Source organism: Salvelinus sp. IW2-2015, linkage group LG2 (genome assembly GCF_002910315.2).
Source record: "Salvelinus sp. IW2-2015 linkage group LG2, ASM291031v2, whole genome shotgun sequence".
In the NCBI taxonomy this organism is placed as follows: Eukaryota; Metazoa; Chordata; class Actinopteri; order Salmoniformes; family Salmonidae; genus Salvelinus; species Salvelinus sp. IW2-2015.
In genome coordinates, this window is record NC_036839.1 from 8,038,965 (window position 1) to 8,061,671 (window position 22,707).

General features: G+C 44.5%; 1 protein-coding gene across 4 annotated transcripts in view; it reads right to left on the reverse strand.

Moving 5' to 3' along the window:
* The window catches only part of LOC111973774 (double-stranded RNA-specific editase 1-like), a 208,778-nt gene that overhangs the window by 49,214 nt on the left and 136,857 nt on the right, over positions 1-22,707 (reverse strand). For all 4 annotated transcript variants that reach the window (XM_024001188.2, XM_070446886.1, XM_024001180.2 and 1 more), the window contains one exon: positions 1,269-1,343. In XM_024001188.2, coding sequence (XP_023856956.1) covers positions 1,269-1,296 — 28 coding nt within the window. In that variant the 5' untranslated portion in view covers positions 1,297-1,343. The remainder of the gene's footprint in view (positions 1-1,268; positions 1,344-22,707) is intronic.

Consider the following 22,707-nt stretch of genomic DNA (forward strand, 5'->3'; position numbering starts at 1 on the left):
AAAGAAGGATTTTTAAGCCTTGAGACATGGATTGTAGATGTGTGCCATTCAGATGGTGAATGGGCAAGATAAAATATTTAAGTGCCTTTGAACGAGGTATGGTAGTAGGTGCCAGGTGCACCGGTTTGTGTCAAGAACTGAAATGCTGCAGGGTTTTTCCACGCTCAACAGTTTCCCGTGTGTATCAAGAATGGTCCACCGCCCAAAGGACATCCAGCCAACTTGACACAACTGTGGGAAGCATTGGAGTCAACATGGGCCAGCATCCCTGTGGAACGCTTTCGACACCCTCTAGAGTCCATACCCAGACGAATTGAGGCTGTTCTGAGGGCAAAAAGGAAACTCAATATCAGGAAGGTGTTCTTAGTGTTTCGTACACTCAGTGAAAGTTGACTTTTGAGTCAATTAATACTTAGGCCTAATTACTTTCATTTCAGTACAGCTACAGAAAATGTAAATGTCTCGTCGATTTCAGTGGAGTACCTTGATATTATTTTCGACGCTTTTGCGTGTTTTGTCAGAATGTCAGTGAGCATATCAGTGGGTATGTTCCGAACACTGTTTTTCAAACTGGAATCCAGCTGGTATGAATGTGAGCATACTTGAGGAACAAACAAATATGATGGACTCCTCCTGGTGTTCAAGTAAATTACACATTTCCATTGCTCAAAGTAAACTGTTTTGTAGCCATCTTTACAGTGGCCAACTAACCTGGAGATAAATTATAACAATAGTCCCAGTATCAAAACTCCATGAAATGTCCCCCTCTGCTTTGAGCCAGTTACTGGCGTTTTGGATTTTYTTTTACAGAAATCGGCCAATTGTAATGGTGACATTGTCAGCAGGCCCTCAGCGTGAAACCGGTACGGGAAACTACAATGGCAACCATCCATTTCATCCTGGGATAGACCAGGCAGCCATTTCTTCTGTCTGTTCAGAGAGGTGGGGATCTAGGGCAGAGACTCATTCATAGGCACGGCTGCTGGATGGAGCTCAGGGCTCAGATTCCTCCCAAAATGTCCAATTAAATTTGAATGTGTGAGTGAGGATGACATTTTTTTTAAAGGGTGTGCATAGAGCAATATAAATTCAATCCAAGGAATTTATGGAGTTCTGCAGTGAGGTTTCCGTATGTGTGGTGCTTGTAGTTTGTGTATGTCCATTGTGTGTGTGTGTGTGTGTGTGTGTCTAAGCAGGGGATCCAGTAAGGGAACAAATGGACACAGGCAGACAGACAATTGGACAAAGAGAGAGACGGACACACTCACTCATGTTCTCCTCYTCATCCACGTCCATGGTGAAGAGCTTCTGCTGGGGCCGGGGCTGCCGAGCTCCGGCTCCACCTGAGAGCAACACGAGAAGAAGGGACGGTCAGTCAAACTCAACCTAGATGTCTCTACCACAAATAACACACGTGCCCATGTGAACACACAAACACGTACAACTATAATAGAGGGGACCAAGTGTGGGGGGGATATGTCTGGGTTCCTTCCCTAGTCGGGCAGCGGCTGCTGAAAGTGTATAAAAAAAATAAATCAAGATATTCATATGTACACACACCCATACCCACGACCAGTGCAGTGAGAGGAAAATGACACAGCCAGGTTAAGCCTACGGTGAGTGTATAAATATTCAGAGGTGAATACTAATCTGGGCGAGAGAGGAGAGGGGGCCCGRTGCTGACAGGCCGTAATAGTCGGAAGCAGTGTATTGTGACTTTAATATCCGTCCGATTAGACCTCATTTCCAGCTGCCTGCCGGGAGATATACAGCCATTGACATGGACATGCCTTTTAGCCGGGCGTGACACAGACAGCCATTTATCYGGCGGTAGAAAATGCACTACAGTACACGAACAGTTGTACCGTACAGCAAAGCCGGTGGATTTCTAGGTGAGCAGAATTGGGTTCATGCACTTGGTATCTGCGTGAGATGGTTCTCTGCAGGTGAATGCGGTGTCTGGCCATCAGTCACCAAGGAAAGACCTGGAATCTATCCTGAGATTTCTACTGCGATCATACTTGAAATCTTTAAGTCATACATCAAGAACACACAGTTGTACTGGAGGATTGCCTGTGAGCCCTAACTATCTCAAGAGGGAAATTATCTACTGTTAAAGCACTCAATATGTATTACTCTGGGGACATTGAACAAATATATTTACAGTACCAGTCAACAGTTTGGACACACCTACTTATTCAAGGGTTTTTATTTATTTGTTTTACTATTTTATGCATTGTAGAATAATAGTTTAGACATCAACTATGAAATAACACATATGGAATCATGCAGTAACCAAAAAAGTGTTAAACAAATTGAAATATATTTTAGATTCTTCACATAGCCACCCTTTGCCTTGATGACAGCTTTGCACACTCTTGGCATTCTCCAAAACAGCTTCATGAGGAATGATTTTCCAACAGTCTTGAAGGAGTTTCCACATATGCTGAGCACTTGTTGGCTGCTTTTCCTTCACTCTGCGGTCCAACTCATCCCGAACCATCTCAATTGGGTTGAGGTGGGTGATTGTGGAGGCCAGGTCATCTGATGCATCTCCATCACTATCCTTCTTGGTCAAATAGTCCTTACACAGCCTGGGGATGTGTTTTGGGTCATTGCCCTGTTGAAAAACAAATGACCGTCCAACTAAACAGATGGGATGGCGTATAGCTGTAGAATTCTGTGGTGGCCATGCTGGTTAAGTGTGCCTTAAATTCTAAATATATCACAGACAGTGTCACCAGCAAAGCACCCCTACACCATCACATCTCCTCCTTCCTGCTTCACGGTGGGAACCACACATGCGGAGTTCATCCGTTCACCTTCTCCGCGTCTCACAACGACACGGCAGTTGGAACCAAAAACCTCTAATTGGGACTCATCAGACCAAAGGACAGATTTCCACCGGTCTAATGTCGATTGCTCATGTTTCTTGGCCCAAGCAAGTCTCTTCTTCTTATTGGTGTCTGTTACGTTCCCCAGTTTCTGTGTTGTAGCTTTTGTATTTGAGTGTGTGTGTTTCAGGAGATAGCTTCCTGAGTTCTCCCCAACCAGCTGATTGGTCGACTCAATGGCTAATTGATGATTGGAGAGCTGACCCCGCCCCCTCATCAAGAAGCAGCTGACTATAATTACTATTGCCACCTGAAGATATAAAAGCCAGTGTTCTGTTCAGAAGAAAGATTATTAGAGAGAGAGGATAGGCAGGGTGAGATCATTGAAGGCTGAGGAATGCAGAGAGTTTGATTGTGAGAGAGATATTTGCTGAGAGAGGAGGCTGATGGCTTTGGGGTAATTTACTGTGTTAGTTGTTGCTGGGAGCAGTTGGTATATTCTGTGAGTTTGTTGCTCAGTCTGACAGAGCCTCATTGATGTCCTGTGTTTCTGAGTGTTTGTGAAATTGTTAATAATTATTCTGTTTCATTTGTTCCCAGGGGGGGAAGGGGAAGGCACTTAGGGAGTGTTTAGGCAAGAGGCCCGCGGGCATACATATACCCGTAGTATATTCACTGTCTAGGTACACTAGGTAAGACCTGGGCGGACCACCCCCTGTATTTTGGTTAGGGCACCAGGYGGTGCTAAGTTAGGTAAGTAGTGGGTAGGCAGGTTAGATAGGAGAGGGGGAGCTTTGATATTTACTTTCTTTGCTTTGGTTCCGTCCAGCCCCTTTTCCCCATATTACCGTGTAGGAAATAAATCCTAGTAAACAGTAAATTCTGCTTTTGTGTCATCCTTACTCGCACCTACAGCCCATACCTTTTTCACTTCACGGGGAGTTGAGTTGTAGCAGGGTGTTGCGTTCCCTCTTCTCAGAGGCGTGCGTAACAGTGTCCTTTGGTAGTGGTTTCTTTGCAGCAATTCAATCATGAAGGCCTGATTCACAGTCTCCTCTGAACAGTTGATATTGAGATGTCTGTTACTTGAACTCTGAAAAGCATTTATTTGGGCTGCAATATGAGGTGCAGTTAACTATAATGAACTTATCCTCTGCAGCAGAGGTAACTCTGGGTCTTCCTTTCCTGTGGTGGTCCTCATGAGAGCCAGTTTTATCATAGCTCTTGATAGTTTTTGCGACTGCACTTGAAGAAACGTTCAAAGTTCTTGAAATGTTCCGTATTGAATGACCTTTGTCTTAAAGTAATGATGGACTGTCGTTTCTTTTATCTGAGCTGTTCTTGCCATATGGACTTGGTCTTCTACCAAATAGGGCTATTTTCTGTATGCCACCCCTACCTTGTCACAACACAACTGATTGGCTCAAATGCATTAGGAAATAAATTCTACAACTTTTAACAAGGCACACCTAATTGAAATGCATTCCAGGTGACTACCTCAAGCTGGTTAAGAGTGTGCAAAGCTGTCATCAAGGCAAAGGGTAGCTACTTTGAAGAATCTAAAATCTAAAATATATTTTGATTTGTTTAACACTATTTTGGTTGTTACATGATTCCATATATGTTATTTCATAGTTTTGACATCTTCACTACTATTTTGCAATGTAGAAAATAGTAAAAAAAGAAAGAAACCCTTGAATGAGTAGGTGTCCAAACGTTTGACTGATACTGTGTTTTCAGAACCTGTTAAATTTATGTTGAATTTTATATTAGGTTGTTACCAATGTATGCGTTTTTGATTGTTACAAGAGAAAAATAATTTAACTAAAGTCATTTCAATTTCCATCGTAAATAGCAGTGTTGATCATGTTGGTATTGAACATAGGCCAGATCCAGGCCCAGACATGAACACCCAAAGGTGTGCGTAGTTTGTTTCTGGCCTAGAAAGAAATGCTCTTTGCTAATAATCACATTCTTATGGGGATATATTTTCTGTTTTCCCAGGTCCAATGTACTGGTCTTTATTCTTGAGCAGCTATAGTATGTAACATATGTAGAAACTATGACGGCCATGTGTACAACAGTCGTTCTTCCATTGAACCACTTAGACTAGAACTTCGACAACTAGAAAAAAATCATTGCATAGAACATTTCATGTCAGCCCTTTAGCGAAGTAAGTCGATGAGAATTTCTCTTTTAAAATAACATCCTAGTAGTCAAGAGGTGAACGGAACAGGAGACACACGCAATTAACACACACGTGCCGGTCTAACAGCTTGGTCCCCCTGAAACTACAGTAAAAGTGAAGCAGGATTGCCGAGATCATGATGAACCCAATGAGAGAGAGYGCGTGATGATGACGGGGAGCAGATTGTGCTGATTCCATCTCTCTGCCTTGTTCCCATGCACCATTCCTCATGACCGACACGTTAAGCTAAATTAAATGGCCTAATTAATCGTGGCTAATGGTGGGTGACAGCAAATATGCTAGCACAATTATGACCCTATTAAAGACTAATATTCAGTCCTATGATTGAAAATGAAAAGGGGCRGTTGTGAGGGGGTTAGTTGGGTGGGGGTAGGAGGGATTATATGTTTTAGGTAGCCAAGTCAAACTCCAGCCAGGTGTCCTTCCTTCGTCCAATGATTCCCCATCCTCCCCTCCACCCTGCACCTCCCCACCTTGTACCCTATTTCACCCGAAGGCTTGAACGCTAAATGCCTCTTTTGGCGATTAGAGGTTTCGAGATTCGCCCATTTAGGCTGGCTCGTGCGCCCGTCGCTTTTTATTATGGAGGTCTCGGCGCCGTTTCACCGCTTCGCTCACGAGCCGCTCATGAATCAGTAAGCAGCCGTGAGATCTGTTCCAATCTAAGGCCAGTGCATCTACAGCATCCATAAAAAACGAAGCTGTAAGGACAAATAAAATCCAGTGGTGAGTTAGGGCCAAGGACACAACAAAGGCAGAACCAGAGACCTGTCTGGTCATTCAGCCCAACTAACTAATAAGTTGTCTGTCGATGATCTGGGGGGAAAGTCTTGTTAGGGTATTAGTGGCATCACGTTATGCCTCAGTAGCCAGATGAAGGGTGCCAGGCCGGGGTACCAGAGTGCTGGATGGCCAGCTCAGCCCTGCTTAGACCCAGTGTTAGCACAGCTGCATCTGTTTGGCCTCAGTGTTTGCCCACAGTCAATCCACAGAGGCCGCATTTAACCAGCTGCTTTTTTGCTCCACATGGGTCAGTGGCTGTAAAAAAAGTAATCGATTTAGAGAGGAGCATCCTGACCAGTGGTGCAAAGTACTGAAGTAAAAATACTTTAAAGTACTACTTAAGTATAGATACCCCATAAAACAACTTTACTTTTTATATTTTTGACAACTTTTACTCCACTACATTCCTGAAGATAATATGTTTCTTTTACTCCATACATTTTTTCACTGGCATCCAAAAGTAGTTGTTACATTTTGAATGCTCAGGCAGGACAACAATACTGTCCAATTCACGTACCTATTCATATAAAGTCTTGTCATACATAGTGCCTCTGATCTGGAGGACTCACTAAACACAAATACTGCGTTTGTAAATAATGTCTGACTGTGTCCCTGGCTGTCCGTACATTTTAAAAACAAGAACATCAAGGGCCCTCCCGAGTGGCGCAGCGGTTTAAGGCACTGCATTGCAGTGCTAGCTGCGTTACTACAGATCCTGGTTCGATACAGCCGGCCGCGACCGGGAGGCCCCTTGATGTTCTTGTTTTTAAAATATACGGACAGCCAGGGACACACTCAGACATGAKGCTAAGCACAATTGGCCCAGCGTMATCCAGGTCCCATCGCGCTCTAGCGACTCCTGTGGCGGGCCGGGCGCAGTGCACGCTGACACGGTCGTCAGGTGTACGGCGTTTCCTCCGACACATTGGTGCGGCTGGCTTCCGGGTTAAGTGCGCAGTGTGTCAAGAAGCAGTGCGGCTTGGCAGGGTTGTGTTTTGGAGGACGCACGGCTCTCAACCCTCACCTCTCCCGAGTCCGTACGGGAGTTGCAGCGATGGGACAAGACTAACTACCAATGGGATATGATGAAAATTGGGTTACAATTTTTGGTGGGGTATAAATAAAAAACTAAGAAGATTATACCATCTGGTTTGCTTAATATAAGTAATTTTACTCAAGTATGACAATTGAGTACTTTTACCCCCACTGATCTGACCAGGTCTCAACTTTCATACTGAAGAGAGAGATTCCTTCCAAATTCCTATGATTCAATAGGGTGTTCTTTAGCATTAAAATTGCTGGGCGCAAATTGGTGTCAGCGATCAGCGTGTCGTGTCAGTGTTCCACTCTGGCTACGGGAAGTAAGAAAGGCGAGTCATTGACACGACGGCGACACAACTACAACGATTGCCATATCAATTTAAGTGAAGAACAACGTTGACTTCTGGGTCATAACCTTCAGTCTCAACGCTAAAGATGTTCAACGTTCAAGCTCAACCAGTAGATTATGCGTATGATTATTAGATTCTTACTATCGGGTTAGAGGTCTTGCACTGGTAGATGTGTGCTCCTCTTCTTTATTCCTTACGCCAAACAATACCATATCCCACCAGTTGTGAAAGGGGCTGGTTTCAGAAGTATTTCAATGGATGGTTGGGGTGAGGGAGGGAGGGGGGTGAGAAAAGATGAGAAAGAAGATGAGAAAACTCAAATTCAATCTCGACRGCGTGAGGGCCTGAGGGAAATAAGGTGTTTTGATTTGTCTTTCATCCCTCGCTTTCGCTGCGGTGGAGCGATAGCACGGCGCTTCCGTGGAGGGAGCTGCAGCCGCCGGAACAGGGAAAGGGCGAATGGAGAGAGGGAGAGGAGAGGAGAGAAACAGAAAATGCAATCCTATTCTAGGTACAAGAGAATCATTATGTCTCCTAAAAAAAAAAGGAAAGCCCGCCCCTGAAAAGGGGTGGGGGGGAGAAAAGTAAAACAAAACCTTGGAAAGGGTGGGGGGGGGGGGGGGGGGGGGAGTAACTTAGGTAATAAAAAGATAGCATGAAGGCAGAGGTGCATGAAAATAAGTACATTTCTGTCCAGTGCAACAGGCAAAGTATTCTGTGAAGTCCAACAAGTCTGCAATTTACACTTACCATCCATAAAGTAAAAAAGGTCAATGTATACATGTCTATGGTCAGGAGCAAAAAMATGTCTGCAACCTGTAACCACAATGCATTATTAACAGCCTTAATGGAGCATTGGCAGTGCCATGGGTGTAATTGGTCAAATGAAAGTGTGTTGTCTTTTGATTGAGCTTCTGACAGGGCTTGTGGCTTGTGATTGGTCAATTGGTCTACTGACAATTTGATTGTTTTTTTATTTGTACAGTGACATGAGTGCTCAGGTCAGGGGCTCTCCCTCAGTGAAGCACCACTTCGTAATTCACCCTAAATGGCCTGCTCTTTACATCGATTGAGCTACGGGGCACACTTTTACACTCAACATCTGCTGCTGCTGCTACTACTACTACTCTGTTCTTTATTTGACTTTTATCATTATCTATCCAGATGCCTAGTCACTTTACCCTGTCTTCATGTACATATCTACCTCAAATACCTTATCATTATCTATCCAAGATGCTAGTCACTTTACCCTGTCTTCATGTACATATCTACTCAAATACCTTATCATTATCTATCCAGATGCCTAGTCACTTTACCCTGTCTTCATGTACATATCTACTCAAATACCTTATCATTATCTATCCAGATGCCTAGTCACTTTACCCTGTCTTCATGTACATATCTACCTCAATACCTTATATTATCTATCCAGATGCCTAGTCACTTTACCTGCTTCATGTACATATCTACCTCAAATACCTTATTATTATCTATCCAGATGCCTAGTCACTTTACCCTGCCTTCATGTACATATCTACCTCAAATCTTATCATTATCTATCCAGATGCCTAGTCCACTTTACCCTGCCTTCATGTACATATCTACCTCAAATACCTTATTATTATCTATCCAGATGCCTAGTCACTTTACCCTGCCTTCATGTACATATCTACCTCAAATACCTTATCATTATCTATCCAGATGCCTAGTCACTTTACCCTGTCTTCATGTACATATCTACCTCTTTCTGCACATTGATCTGGTACTGGTACTCCCCGTATATAGCGCCATTCTTGTGTATTTTATTATATTATATCCTCGTGTTACTATTCTTTTTAAACTCTGCATCGTTGGGAAGGGCTCTCAAGCGAGCATTTCACGGTAAGTCGACACCAGTTGTATTTGGCGCATGTGACAAATGCAATTTGATTTGACATGGAACTTAGCGAATGCCACTTTCTAATGGGAATCCATAACCTCTCCCTCCAACTAATTTCCCCCACCGTAAATCAAAACAACCCAGCCTTTCGGACGGAAAAAAGCCGCTCAAAAAGCCATTCAAGATGTGCCTCTCAGCCACTGCGTGTTGGAGGAGCTCTCTCTTTAGTGTTTCTTTCATGCTGCCTTTAAAAGCTTGACAACACTGACTTAAGCCCGAAGCACTGAAGGAATCCTCACCGACACAAACTGCATTAAGAGCACATTTCATACAGAAAGCCTGCCATCGATTTTCGAATCCCCAATGGTCAGACATGTTGGTGTGAYAGGCCCACAGCATGTAGGAGACACGAGACGAGCAAGGAATTAGGCCTGCTCGGCAGCTCTGCGCCTGTTGTAAACACTCAGACACAGAAACAAATGCGCAAGCAAACATGCTGCACACTAGTGAAACTGAAAATATCCACTGCACACCCGGACAGGCTCACAAAACGGACTATTTCAGGACCATAGACAGAGAAACACCAATACAGACTGCTCCATACAAATCTACCACGACCACATAAGCAAACCAGTAGAAGACACTGTTCAATCTAAATCTCTATCCAAAAGTTTCCCGGAATAAGGGAAAACAACTTTCTTCCCCCAAGAAATACATCCACATGTGTATTCTAACAGCAAAATAGGGGTCATCTTACACCAAAAACTGAGAGTCAGAGAGAAAAGAGTATCAATATGAATTTTTTATTTGATGGTTTTATGTGAGATTGCCTTTCACAGGTCACATGGAGCGGCTGGTCAGGAGTGAGAGCAGGTTATAAGCACGCACGCACGCACGCACAGACACACTAACCTCTCAAAACACTTGGGGTTTCTCTTATTAACACCACACACACACACTCTCCCTCTAAGTTTTACAAAACTCAGTCCTCACTACAGCACATGGAGCAGATTAGCTCTGGAGTGAAGACTGGAGAGACAGTCTGGGTCAAAAGCAAATACTTGAAATAATTTCTAAAACCTCAGAGACACACAGACAGAATTAATTTCTTAAAATGAACCAACAGTTAAAATAAATGAATGACACTGTTCTAAAACACATCCTTCCTTCAGGTCTGGCACTAAGACCGCTCTCAACCAACTCTATAAGGCCATARGCAAAGAAGAAAATGCTCACCCAGAAGCGGCGCTCCTAGTGGCCGGGGACTTTTATGCAGGCAAATAAATCAGTTTTACCACATTTTTACCAGCATGTCACAAGTGCAACCAGGGGGAAAAAAATCCTAGACCACCTTCACTCCACACACAGAGACGCATACAAAGCTCTCCCCCGCCCTCCATTTGGCAAATCTGACCATAATTCTATCCTCCTGATTCCTGCTTACAAGCAAATACTAAAGCAGGCAGTACCACTGACTCCCTCAATATGGAAGTGGTCAGATGACGTGGATGCTACACTACAGGACTGTTTTGCTAGCACAGACTSGAATATGTTCCGGTATTCATCCAATGGCATTGAGGAATACACCACCTCAGTCATCAGCTTCATCAATAAGTGCATCGATGACGGCTGTACGTACATATCCCAACCAGAAGCCATGGATGACAGGCAACATCCGCATYGAGCTAAAGGCTAGAGCTGCCGCTGTCAAGGARCGGGAGACTAATCCGGACGCTTATAAGAAATCCCGYWATGCCCGCAGACGAACCATCAAACAAGCAAAGCGTCAATACAGGATTAAGATTGAATCCTACTACACCGGMTCTGAWGCTCTTCGGATGTGGCAGGGCTTGAAAACTATKACGGACTACAAAGGGAAGCCCAGATGCRAGCTGYCCAGTGACGCGAGCCTACCAGACGAGCTAAATGCCTTTTATGCTCGCTTCGAGGCAAGCAACACTGAAGCATGCACGAGAGCACCAGCTGTTCTGGATGGCTGTGTGATAACAATCTCGGTAGCCGATGTGAACAAAACCTTTTAAACAGGTCAACATTCACAAAGCCGCTGGGCCAGACGGATTACCAGGTTGGGTACTCAAAGCATGGGCGGACAAACTGGCAAGTGTCTTCACTGACATTTTCAACCTCTCCCTGACCGAGTCTGTAATACCTACATGTTTCAAGCAGGACACCATGGTCCCTGTGCCCAAGGAAGCGAATGTAACCTGCCTAAATGATTACCGCCCCTTCACTCAGTGGTGTGTACTTAGTCCCCTCCTGTATTCCCTGTTCACYCACGACTGCGTGGCCAAACACGACTCCAACACCATAATTAAGTTTGCTGACAACACAACAGTGGTATGTCTGATCACCGACAACGATGGAGACGGCCTATAGGGAGGAGGTCAGAGAACTGGCAGTGTGGTGCCAGGATAACAACCGCTCCCTCAATGTGAGCAAGACAAAGGAGCTGAACGTGGACTACAGGAAAAAGGTGGGCCGAACAGGCCCCCCATTAACATCGTCGGGGCTGTAGTGGAGCGGGTCAAGTTCCTTGGTGTCCACATCACCAACGAACTATCATGGTCCAAACATACCAAGACAGTCGTGAAGAGGGCACGACAAAACCTTTTCCCCCTCAGGAGACTGAAAAGATTTGGCATGGGTCCCCAGATCCTCAAAAGGTTCTACAGCTGCACCATCGAGAGCATCCTGACCAGTTGCATCACCGCCTGGTATTGCAACTGCTCGGCATCTGACCATAATGCGGTACAGAGGGTAGTGCGAACGGCCCAGTACATCACTGGGGCYAAGCTTCCTGCCATCCAGGATCTATATAATAGGTGGTGTCAGAGGAAAGCCCATAGAATTGTCAGAGACTCCAGTCACCCAAGTTATAGACTGTTTTCTCTGCCACTGCACAGCAAATGGACCCGGAGCACCAAGTATTGGAGCGCCAAGTCTAGGACCAAAAGGCTCCTCAACAGCTTCTACCCCCAAGCCATTAGACTGCTGAACAATTCATAAAAAACTGCCACCGTACAATAATTACATTGTCCCCCTCCCTTTTGTACACTGCTGCTACTCGCTGTTTGTTTGTTATCTATGCATAGTCACTTCACCCCCACCTACATGGACAGATTACCTCAACTAGCCTGTACCCCCGCACACTGACTTGGTACCGGTGCCCCTTGTATATAGCCTCGTTATTGTTATTCTTATCATGTTACTTTTTATTATTACTTTTTATTTTAGTCTACTTGGTAAATATTTTCTTCTTCTTGAACTGCACTGTTGGTTAAAGGCTTGTAAGTAAGCATTTCATGGTGAAGTCTAAACTTGTTGTATTCGGCGCAAGTGGCAAATAAAGTTTGATTTGATCATGGTACTTGTGCTATTTGATAGGCGACGGCAATTTTTCTAGATTCTTATCCAATATCTTTTTGTCAATCAAACCCATGGCGGATCAGTGATTTACTTTGAGAAAGGAGGTAATTGTAAAATAATTTGAAAGTGAACCAGTCAGGGATTTTGTAATGTTCAAGCCCATCGCTCTTCCTCGCTGTCCAGTTTCTATCTCGGTCCAGTTGCCCAGGACGGTGACCAGCTAATGCACCATAATGGGGTACACGTGTGGGGCCACCGGGGGCCTAATGAACTGGGGTTCTCATGGAGAGGGGGGGGGSCTGTTGTTTTTGCCGGATTGAAACTGATGGGCCGGGGTATGGGGGAGAGGAGCGTGGCCGCCCTAACATCGCCGCTGTCGTGCCCCCGTCACACACGGACACGGCGCCCTCGCGCGCACAGCTCAACCGTATCCCCCACACAAACCTCCATCTTGGACTCCATTATTCAATTTGGCTTCACTAATGACCAATAACCTGTTTGAATTAGCCTGCCAACACCAATTTGACTTCAATAAGAGTAGATCTCCAAATGCGTTTAGGAGGCCCTGCTACAAGCTGCAGGTGCCAGCTGGACATTCACACCTGACCTAGGTGTCCCATAGAGCAGGAAGGSATTGCTCTCATCCTTCTCAGTGATGTAAAGCTTTAAAAGAGGGTGACAATTCAACACTAACCCTGCATTTAAATTTTGCAAAACAAGACAATAAGAGATGAATAGAACACTTGATGCATGGGATAGAAGTAATAGKTGACGGTACAAAGCAACAGTATTACATGACACCCCCATAGGATGGTTAGTAATCTGGCAAAACCAACATGGTTGAAATGTTGTCAGGTACCTCGCTCAAAGGGGAGTAATGTAGTATCCATCATTTCACCACATTAGTCGACTGTGTATCTCTTCAAGACCACACAACTGCGCTCCTGCCGATTCAATCAAAACCTAAAAAATATCTTTCTCCCTCTCTCTCGATCTCCCTCTCTCTTCAAGGGCGCTGGGTGGCTGCCGCCATCCTCCATTTCCCCTTTTCAGAGGGAGCTGTAAAACCTGTGACAGCTATGATTTATGATATACGCACTGTGCCTGTGGGGCAGATGTGTGTGTGTGTGTGTGTGGCTAAGGTGAGGGGCTAAGTTATGAGTTCTTCTGAGCTCTCCGCGGGCTGTCGCCAGATGTATCGGTGCTCACTGTTCAGTCACAAAAGTCACACACAGGAGAGAGCGCACGCGTGTGTGTTTGTCTGTCTAGGAGTGCGAATTGGGCTGTATGACCTGAAGCAAGAATAAAAACATTGTTTAAAAAAAAGTTTACAAAGGCATGCACTGACAGCTATTTAGAGGCAAGGGGCCCGCTGCTGTGTGTGTGTGTGTGCATATGACACGAGTGTGTATGAATGTGTGCACGAGTGTGTGTACGAGTGTGTGTATGGCCTCATTCTCTCAAATCGTATTTTGAAGTGCTGCAGGCTGACCAGACAAAAACTGCTGGTATCAGCATAGTTGGAGGGGGGGGGAGGCAGAGACTATCTATTTCCATTGCTCTCTATCTATTTCTCCCTCTCCCTCTCTCTTCCCATTTCCTCGCCTCAATGCTCCTGCTGCGCACTGCATTTCATATTCAAGGCCAGGTCAGGTGATCCAGTATCCTCACGTGCGTGCCAATGCGTATATCTACAATGAACTAAAGTATAAACGCAACATGCAACAATTTCAAAGTTACAGTTCATACAAGGAAATCAGTCAATTGAAATAAATTCATTAGGCCATAATCTATGGATTTCACATGACTGGGAATTCAACACAGATATGCATCAGTAGGTCACAGATACCTTAAAAAAATGGTAAGGGGCATGGATCAGAAAACCAGTCAGTATCTGGTGTGACCACCATTTGCCTCATGCAGCAATCTCCTTTGCATAGAGTTGATCAGGCTGTTGATTGTAGGCTGATCAGGCTGTTGTCCCACTCCTCTTCAATGGCTGTGCAAAGTTGCTGGATATTGGCGGAAACTGGAACACACTGTCGTACACGTTGATCCAGAGCATCCCAAACATGCTCAATGGGTGCCATCTGCCCGCTAAAGTTGAAACCGGGATCATCCTTGAAGAGCACACTCCACCAGCGTGCCAGTGGCCATTGAAGGTGAGTATTTGCCCGCTGAAGTCRGTTAAGACGACAAAGTGCAGTCAGGTCAAGACCTTTGTGAGGGCRACGAGCATGCAATATGCTTCCCTGAGACAGTTAATTACAGTTTGTGCAGACATTTTTCGGTTGAAATAACACATATGGAATCATGTAGTAACCAAAAAGTGTGAAACAAATCAAAATATATTTTATATTTGAGATTCTTCAAACAGCCACCCTTTGCCTTATTGACAGATTTGCACACTCTTGGCATTCTCTCAACCAGATTCATGAGGTAGTCACCTGGAATGCATTTCAATTAACAGGTGTGCCTTAAAAGTTCATTTGTGGAATTATTTTTCTTCTTAATGTGTTGGAGCCAATCAGTTGTGTTGTGACAAGGTATGGGGGGTATACAGAAGATAGCCCTATTTAGTAAAAGACCAAGTCCATAGTATGGCAAGAACAGCTCAAATAAGCAAAGAGAAATGACAGTACATCATTACTTTAAGACATGAAAATCAGTCAATCCGAAAAATTTCAAGAACTTTGAAAGTTTCTTCAAGGGCAGTCGCAAAACCATCAAACGCTATGATGAAACTGTCTCTCATGAGGACCACCACAGGAAAGGAAGACCCAGAGTTACCTCTGCTGCAGAGGATAAGTTCATTAGAGTTACCAGCCTCAGAAATTGCAGCCCAAATATATGCTTCACAGAGCTCAAGTAACAGACACGTCTCAACATCAGCTGTTCAGAGGAGACTGCGTGAATCAGGCCTTTATGGTTGAATTGCTGCAAAGAAACCACTACCAAAGGACACCAATAAAAAGAAGAGACTTGCYTGGGCCAAGAAACACGAGCAAAGGACCTTAGACCGGTGGAAATCKGTCCAAATTTKAGATTTTTGGTTCCAACCGCCGTGTCTTTGTTWAAACGCAGAGTAGGTGAACGGATGATCTCCACATGTGGGGTTCCCACCGTGAAGAATTGGGGTGGTGGTGCTTTGCTGGTGACACTGTTGGTGATTTATTTAGAATTCAAGGCACACTTAACCAGCATGGTTACCACAGCATTCTGCAGCAATATGCCATCCCATCTGGTTTGCGCTTAGTGGGACGACCATTTGATATTTCAACAGGACAATGGCCCAACACACATCCCCAGGCTATGTAAGGGCTATTTGACCAAGAAGGAGAGGGATGGCATGCTGCATCAGATGACCTGGCCTCCACAATCACCCAACCTCAACCCAATTGAGATGGCTTGGGATGAGTAGATCTGCAGACTGAAGGAAAAGCAGCCAACAAGTGCTCAGCATATGTGGGAACTCATTGAAGACTGGTGAAGCTGGTTGAGAGAATGCAAAGAGTGTGCACAAAGTTGTCATTTGGTTTAACATTTTTGGGGGTTACTACATGATTCCATGTGTTATTTCATARKTYTGATGTCTTCACTATTATTCTACAATGTAGAAAATAGTAMAAATAAAGAAAAACCCTTGAATGACTCGGTGTGTCCCAACTTTTGAGTGGTACTGTATGTCCATTTGCAAGATAATCTATGCATTTGAGTGTGTGTGTGTGTGCCTGCACTTTCTATTTGCACGGTTTGGGTGCGCGAGCATGTGTGAGAGAGGGGGTAAACTCTTGCCTCGGTTATTACCAGGTTCTGAGGTAATGTTGGCGGACAGTTGGGAGCGGTGAGGGTCTGAAAGGTCAGACAGGAGAGAGGGAACAAGAGGGTGGGAGAGAGAGAATGTCTGCAGTATGGTGAGGACAAGTGGAAGAGTGATGGGTGAAGGGTTAGAGGGAGGGAGGGAGAGAGAGAAGGAGAAAAATGAAGGTGTCTCTCTGGAGGGAACAGAGAGAGACAGAACAATTGTTGAGATGAGACAAGTGAGGGAGAAGGAATGATGGGAGCAAGTTAGAAATGTTAGAGGGAGGCAGCCAGACAGGTTAAGAGTACAGTTTCAGCTTCCCCTTGCACTTTGGTGCTTGTCCTCAAATTATTCCTAGTGGTTGTTAGCGCACATATAGGAATAAATGCAACTCATTAGCCCTAGCAGACCATACATTGCTTGACAAGGAGTTATTAAACCATCCACACATATAAGCGCCCAGGAATGTGACGAATCTAACATTTTTCTTAACATTTAAAACATACTTTTTAAAATTGTTTAAATGATAAGAAAAAAATCATAAAATGACGTGAATTGACAATTCAGATATGGTCTTGTGTATGACCACTAGGGGGCAATGCAGTTTTATCTACCGCAATCCTGGTGACCTACCAGATGGCGCTCATCATACTGTGTCTCCCACCCCCTCAGCAACGATGGTAGTTTTKCTCTGTGCCTCTATGCTATCAGTTGTCAGTACATGGGACTTCATGTCCCACTTCTCATTAATGTGATGGCTTGTTGAAGTGATGCGTGACATTGTGTTCATAGATAACTAACAATCCGTCCACGCCACGTATGTTGTTTGAGAGCTCGCGCTCTGTACTCGCAGAGTAATCGTTACTTGTTATTTCTCCATCCGGCCGGTCACCGTTTTTGACATGGCATCTTGTAGTCTGGTTCTAGATATGCCATTAAGGCATTGACGCCAACAATCTCTACCGTTGACAATGGCTGCATATCAACTGCAATCATTTGCGTAACTTGCGTTGTTAAATCAAATCAAATTTTATTGGTCACATACACATGGTGATTTCCTCACTCCGTCCCTTATCGCACTGCTGCCAGCAACAGGTTGGCTCTCACGCGGTGCCTCCTTTTCAGAAGTGCACTTGTACTGCCACTACAGTTCAATTCCACATCGCAAAATGTGCATTTCAACACCACCTCATTTAACTTCTCGAAGTATTGCCATACAGGACTTCAAAGCTGTTGCTTCCTTCCTTATCACTCTGCCATTTTTTCCAACTGTTAACCACGATGATGTGAGGAGCGCTTTATATCCATGGCAAATCATTTGAAAAGGTGCATATCTCCTCCTACTAATGTTACAGCATTGTTGCGTCAGGTATTTGTTTAATTAGATTTTTTCCCTTTATGATGACCGGGACCTTTTAGTGCTAGTTTTGTGATAAAATTTTAATCACAGTGCAGTTATGAGGGAAAAAAAACGTTTTTCGTTTAAGGATTTTTTCGAGCACAAATCCATTGGAAATGATGCATACTGTAGGTAGCAGCGTTGACTTAAGGGCCGTCCAACCCTCCTCAGTCCCAGACACTGCGTCCTCCCTGGCTGAACACACATAAGCATCGTTCTGCTACAGTGGCTTCCCCCTCCATCACTTGCTGAGACAGCCATTTAGTCAAATGTTAATCGAGGCTAATTACACACTGTTCACTCTGAGACGCCGCGACCCAGCTCGTTTCTTATCATGACAGAGTGCCGTTTTGCATTGTGGGGGCCCCAGCAACTAAATTACGCCTACCAGAGTAAGGCAGTCATCGACTTGGTGTCTTAATCAAGCACTTTTGGCGTTCGTTTTTCAGTAATGAATGCGACGATGTCTCTTTTCTGACTGTTGTTGTTGGAAGCCGTTTGATGTTGTCTGCCGAGGCTAGAGCRGACTTTTTCTGCGGCAGCCAATTTGTTAATGCTTTTGTGGGGTGGCTGTATCGAGGTAGTTGCTGTCATTTGTGATTTCCAGTCGGAAAATTATACACTTTCATGAATGCCTTTTAATTCTAATCTGCTGTCAATGGGCGCAGAGTGCCTTGGAAATCTGCAACCCTGTTAATCTAGCATGTAAGCACTTTGGATATAAAGTGTGTTGGCTTAGTTCAATTCTAATTTCTTAATACCATTTCTAAAACATTGGATTTCTCTGACAGCTAACCTCATAGCGAGTTGCTCTTGGAATGTGTGAGGTGTTGTAAGCGAACTCTTAGAGAAAAGGCTGAACAGTTTCTGGCTAACAGAACTGACTGAAACAGCCCCTCTTCCTCCTAAACAACGGATACACTGAGTGAAGACAGGGCATATCTCACTCAGTCTCCAAAAGCTAGATTCTAGACATTCTGCTGGCTTCGCACAAAAGCCTGGGTCCCATTTTCCATATTAMAAATACAGCCCATTGGAGAGGCATTGCCTTCTGAGTGTCCTCCTCGCCACAATGTATTGTGGGGGCGATACATTGAAGCTTCTTCTGTTGGAAAATATRCTGTTGGATATAGTGTTCTTAGACTCAATGCAAAGTAGCCATGTGCTTCTGTGGTTTGCATTGGATCATACCATTCACACTTCTGGTACATAGTCAATGATATTGGAGCACATCGATCAGCCAAAAATATGAGAAAAGGGTACTGTGGATGTTTTCAAAACAGCAACTTTACTTGTGTTTGGGAAATGTGAACGAATCTCCCAGAAGAGCACAAACACCCATCTGTTGCCTGAACTACATTGCTATAAACCTCTGACAAAGCTAGCATTAGYCACTGACTGACAGGCTAGCTGGTCTGACAGGCAAAGGCTGGGAACAGCCCAGCCCGTGCCATCAGTTTGTGTTAGTCTCTCTGGTGATTAGCGGCTACACTAACACAACGAGCTAACACACTCTGGGGACTCATCGGGGCTACCGCTTGCTGAGGGAATTACTGCTGCTGTAGCTAGGACAGGTTAGCGGAATAACATAACAATGCAGTCTTCTTCCCCCGCGTTCGTGGAAAGTGGTGCCGTCATTTCCACGGCGATAACGAGCGGAGACGGACGCCTGGCGACGCTGACAGACAAAAGCCTGTCTTACGTTATTTGGGGTGTGAGAGAGTCACGCGGCTAAAACGCAACTTCAGCTGCGGCGGATTTWTTCGGATGAGAAGGGGCTTGGGTTTGACGATTCGCCGTGGGGGAGCTGGGGGATTTATCAAAGCAAATGGCTGACACATCACCAATGCCGCCACAGAGGGAGCACCTCAATAATTACTACTTCCCCTGTTGGGCTAATCCCCAGAGCACTGGAGCAAAACAGGAGGGAGAAGCTTAGAGTTTCAGAGGAGCCAGTCAGATCATTTACAGAGACAGTCRCCCTCGCTCGCTCACAGAGAGGCCTGTCTCGCTCACAGAGAGGCCTGTCTCGCTCACAGAGAGGCCTGTCTCGCTCACAGAGAGGCCTGTCTCGCTCACAGAGAGGCCTGTCTCGCTCACAGAGAGGCCTGTCTCGCTCACAGAGAGGCCTGTCTCGCTCACAGAGAGGTTTCAGAACCAGTTCTCATACACTTAACAGAAACAAGCACTGTGAAACACTAAAGATGCTTCAAAACGAACTGGTCACAGAACCCTACACTGAGACATTCAGAGACGCAAACCTCGTGCACTGCCAAAATCAACAGTACCAGTGTCACACTGACATGGGTTCAACTTCTACACCGCCAACAGTACTCAATATTTACATCATACTCCCTCACACATTAGACAAGTCTATGGTAGATTCAATTTTCCCCATCTTACCAAGTGACACTTATCATTCAAATGAACAGGTTGCATATGTCAACGACATTACTTCCCTATATTGAATCATTGTACTGTAAGTAACCACTTCTAGACCAAGATAAACTACCAGAGAATCTTTCAAAGCAGAACAAACAGCTGGTGCGAGAAACACACACACACACACACACACAAGCAAACAACTCGCATCACACACACCACAGGTAGGCGAGTAGGAGGGAGTACCTTTACGCTCGCAGCGTTTCTTGCGCCTCCGCTTGAACTTCCTGCGGATGAGGCAGTAGTAGGAGCCCGGGCTCTGGGGCACGGTGCTGAACAGGACCATGCTGTCCGCCACTGGCTAACACAATGCTCTGCTGTCCTGGAGACACTCACTACTGGCACTCAAGATACTAGCTAGCACTTACCCCTTAATAACACACACCGCCATGTGGTGGAACACTCACAACTCTCCCTCTCTCGGACTCCTTTTCTCTCGTGGTTTCTGTCTCCCTCTACCTAGTTGGAGGGGGAGCATATAGTGTGCGTGTGTCGAGGGAAGTGCATACCCTCAAAGGAGAGGACTAGTGCTGTTCCTCAGAGAATTGTAGAACGTCACATGGATTTGGTCCTATGTTTCTCTCTCTCTCTCTCTGTCTGTCATATCCACTTCTCCCTCTCTTCCAGCAGAGAAGGCTGCTTGCTCCCGCCAGCTCAGTGCTTCTATAGCATCCCACTGACACGTCACACTGGCCCTCAGCCTATCACAGGCTGCCTCTGGCTCATCGCCTGGACTCCACCTGTGCACACACACACACAGTGCCTTGCAAAAGTATTCAGACCCCTTGGATTTCTTCACCTGTTATTGTGTTACAAAGTGGGATTAAAATCGATTTTTATGTCAACAATCTGCATCAAAAAAATTCTAAGCGAATATTGTGTAATTTTTTATAAAAATGAAATAAAATAGTCGTTGCATAAGTATTCAGCTCCCTGAGTCAATACATGTTAGAAACACCTTTGGCATCAAATGCAGCTGTGAGTCATCTTAGGTAAGTCTATAAGAGCTTTGTACACCTGGATTGTGCAATATTTGTCCATTACTCTTTTCAAAATGATTCAAGCTCTGCTAAGATGCTGTTTTTCAAGTCATATCATAGATTTTCAAGCAGATTTAAGTCAAAACTGTAACGTGGCCAATCAGGAATGTTTACGGYCTTCTTGGTTAAGCAACTCCAGTGAAGATTTGGCCTTGTGATGTAGGTGATTGTACTGCTGAAAGTTTTATTCCCCTCCCWGTCTCTGGTGTAAAGCAGACTGAAGCAGGTTTTCSTCTAGGATTTAGCCTGTGCTTTGCTCCATCCCAATTATTTTTATCCTTTAAAAACTCCTCAGTATTTGCCAATGGCAAGCATACCCATACCATGATGCAGCCACCACCATGCTTGAAAAAAGTGTATTCCTTTGCTGTGTTTTTCCCCTCAGTATTACTTTAGTGCCTAGTTACATACAAGATGCATGTTTTGGAATATTTTCATTCTGTATATTTGTACTCTTCTTTTCACTCTGCCATTTAGGTCATGATTGTGTAGTCACTACAATGTTGTTGATCCATCATCCTCAGTTTTCTCCCATCACAAAAAGGCTACAGAGTTTAATGGTTATCACCACCAATGGCCTCTTGGTCTGGGTGGTTTAATAAATAATCCACAGCATAAATGTTAACTTGACCATGTTTAAAAGAGATATTCAATGTCTGACTTGTTATTATTTTTACCCATCTTTCCAAAAGCTCCCTGGTCTTTGTAGTTGAATCTGTGCTTGCAATACTTGAATGAGGGACCTTGCAGATGTTTTATGTATGTGGGACAGAGGAAGGGTTAGTCATTCAAAAATCATGGTAACCCCTATTATTTCACACAAGTGAGTGAGTCCATGTAACTTATGTGATTTGTTAAGCCACATTTGACTCCTGAACTAATTTAGGCTTGCCTAAACAAAGGGGCTGAATACTTATGCAGCGACTATATTTGAGTTCACTTTTTTCTTCGATTTCGACAGAATATTTTGTGTAGATTGCAGAGTCTCAGCATCACTCTGTTACCGTGGAATTACCAAACCTCAAGTGCTTTCATTCCTCAAAACACAAACTCATACGCTACAACAGTCCAGCTAAAAGGTACTGCAATGTCCTGCAATGTTTAACATGAGGTGAAATCTCACTTCACAGAATGAGTACACCATTCACTAATAGGTTCAGGCATAGGAACAAAAGWGCTGAAGTATTCAGTGTGAATGTCACAACACCACAGCACAGTACTCTACCTCCCTCTAGTGTGCATATTCCGTCATTACTCTATCATTCCAGTGACGGCAAAGGCAATGTCAATGATGCAGAAACCACCATAACACTGCACAGCAAACACACAAACAGGCTATACCATACRAAACCCATTGCACATAAATATGATTTTAGCCATCTGTGTACTAACGGATATGAAACCAAAAGACAACAGTGCCTTTGCCTTGGTGAACACTGCCCCTCTGTGGAATAGAATAGCACTGCATATGAACCACAGTGCAGCATAGGACACCAGAGGCTTTATAGTGCAGTATAGAACAGGACATTCTTATTTATAAA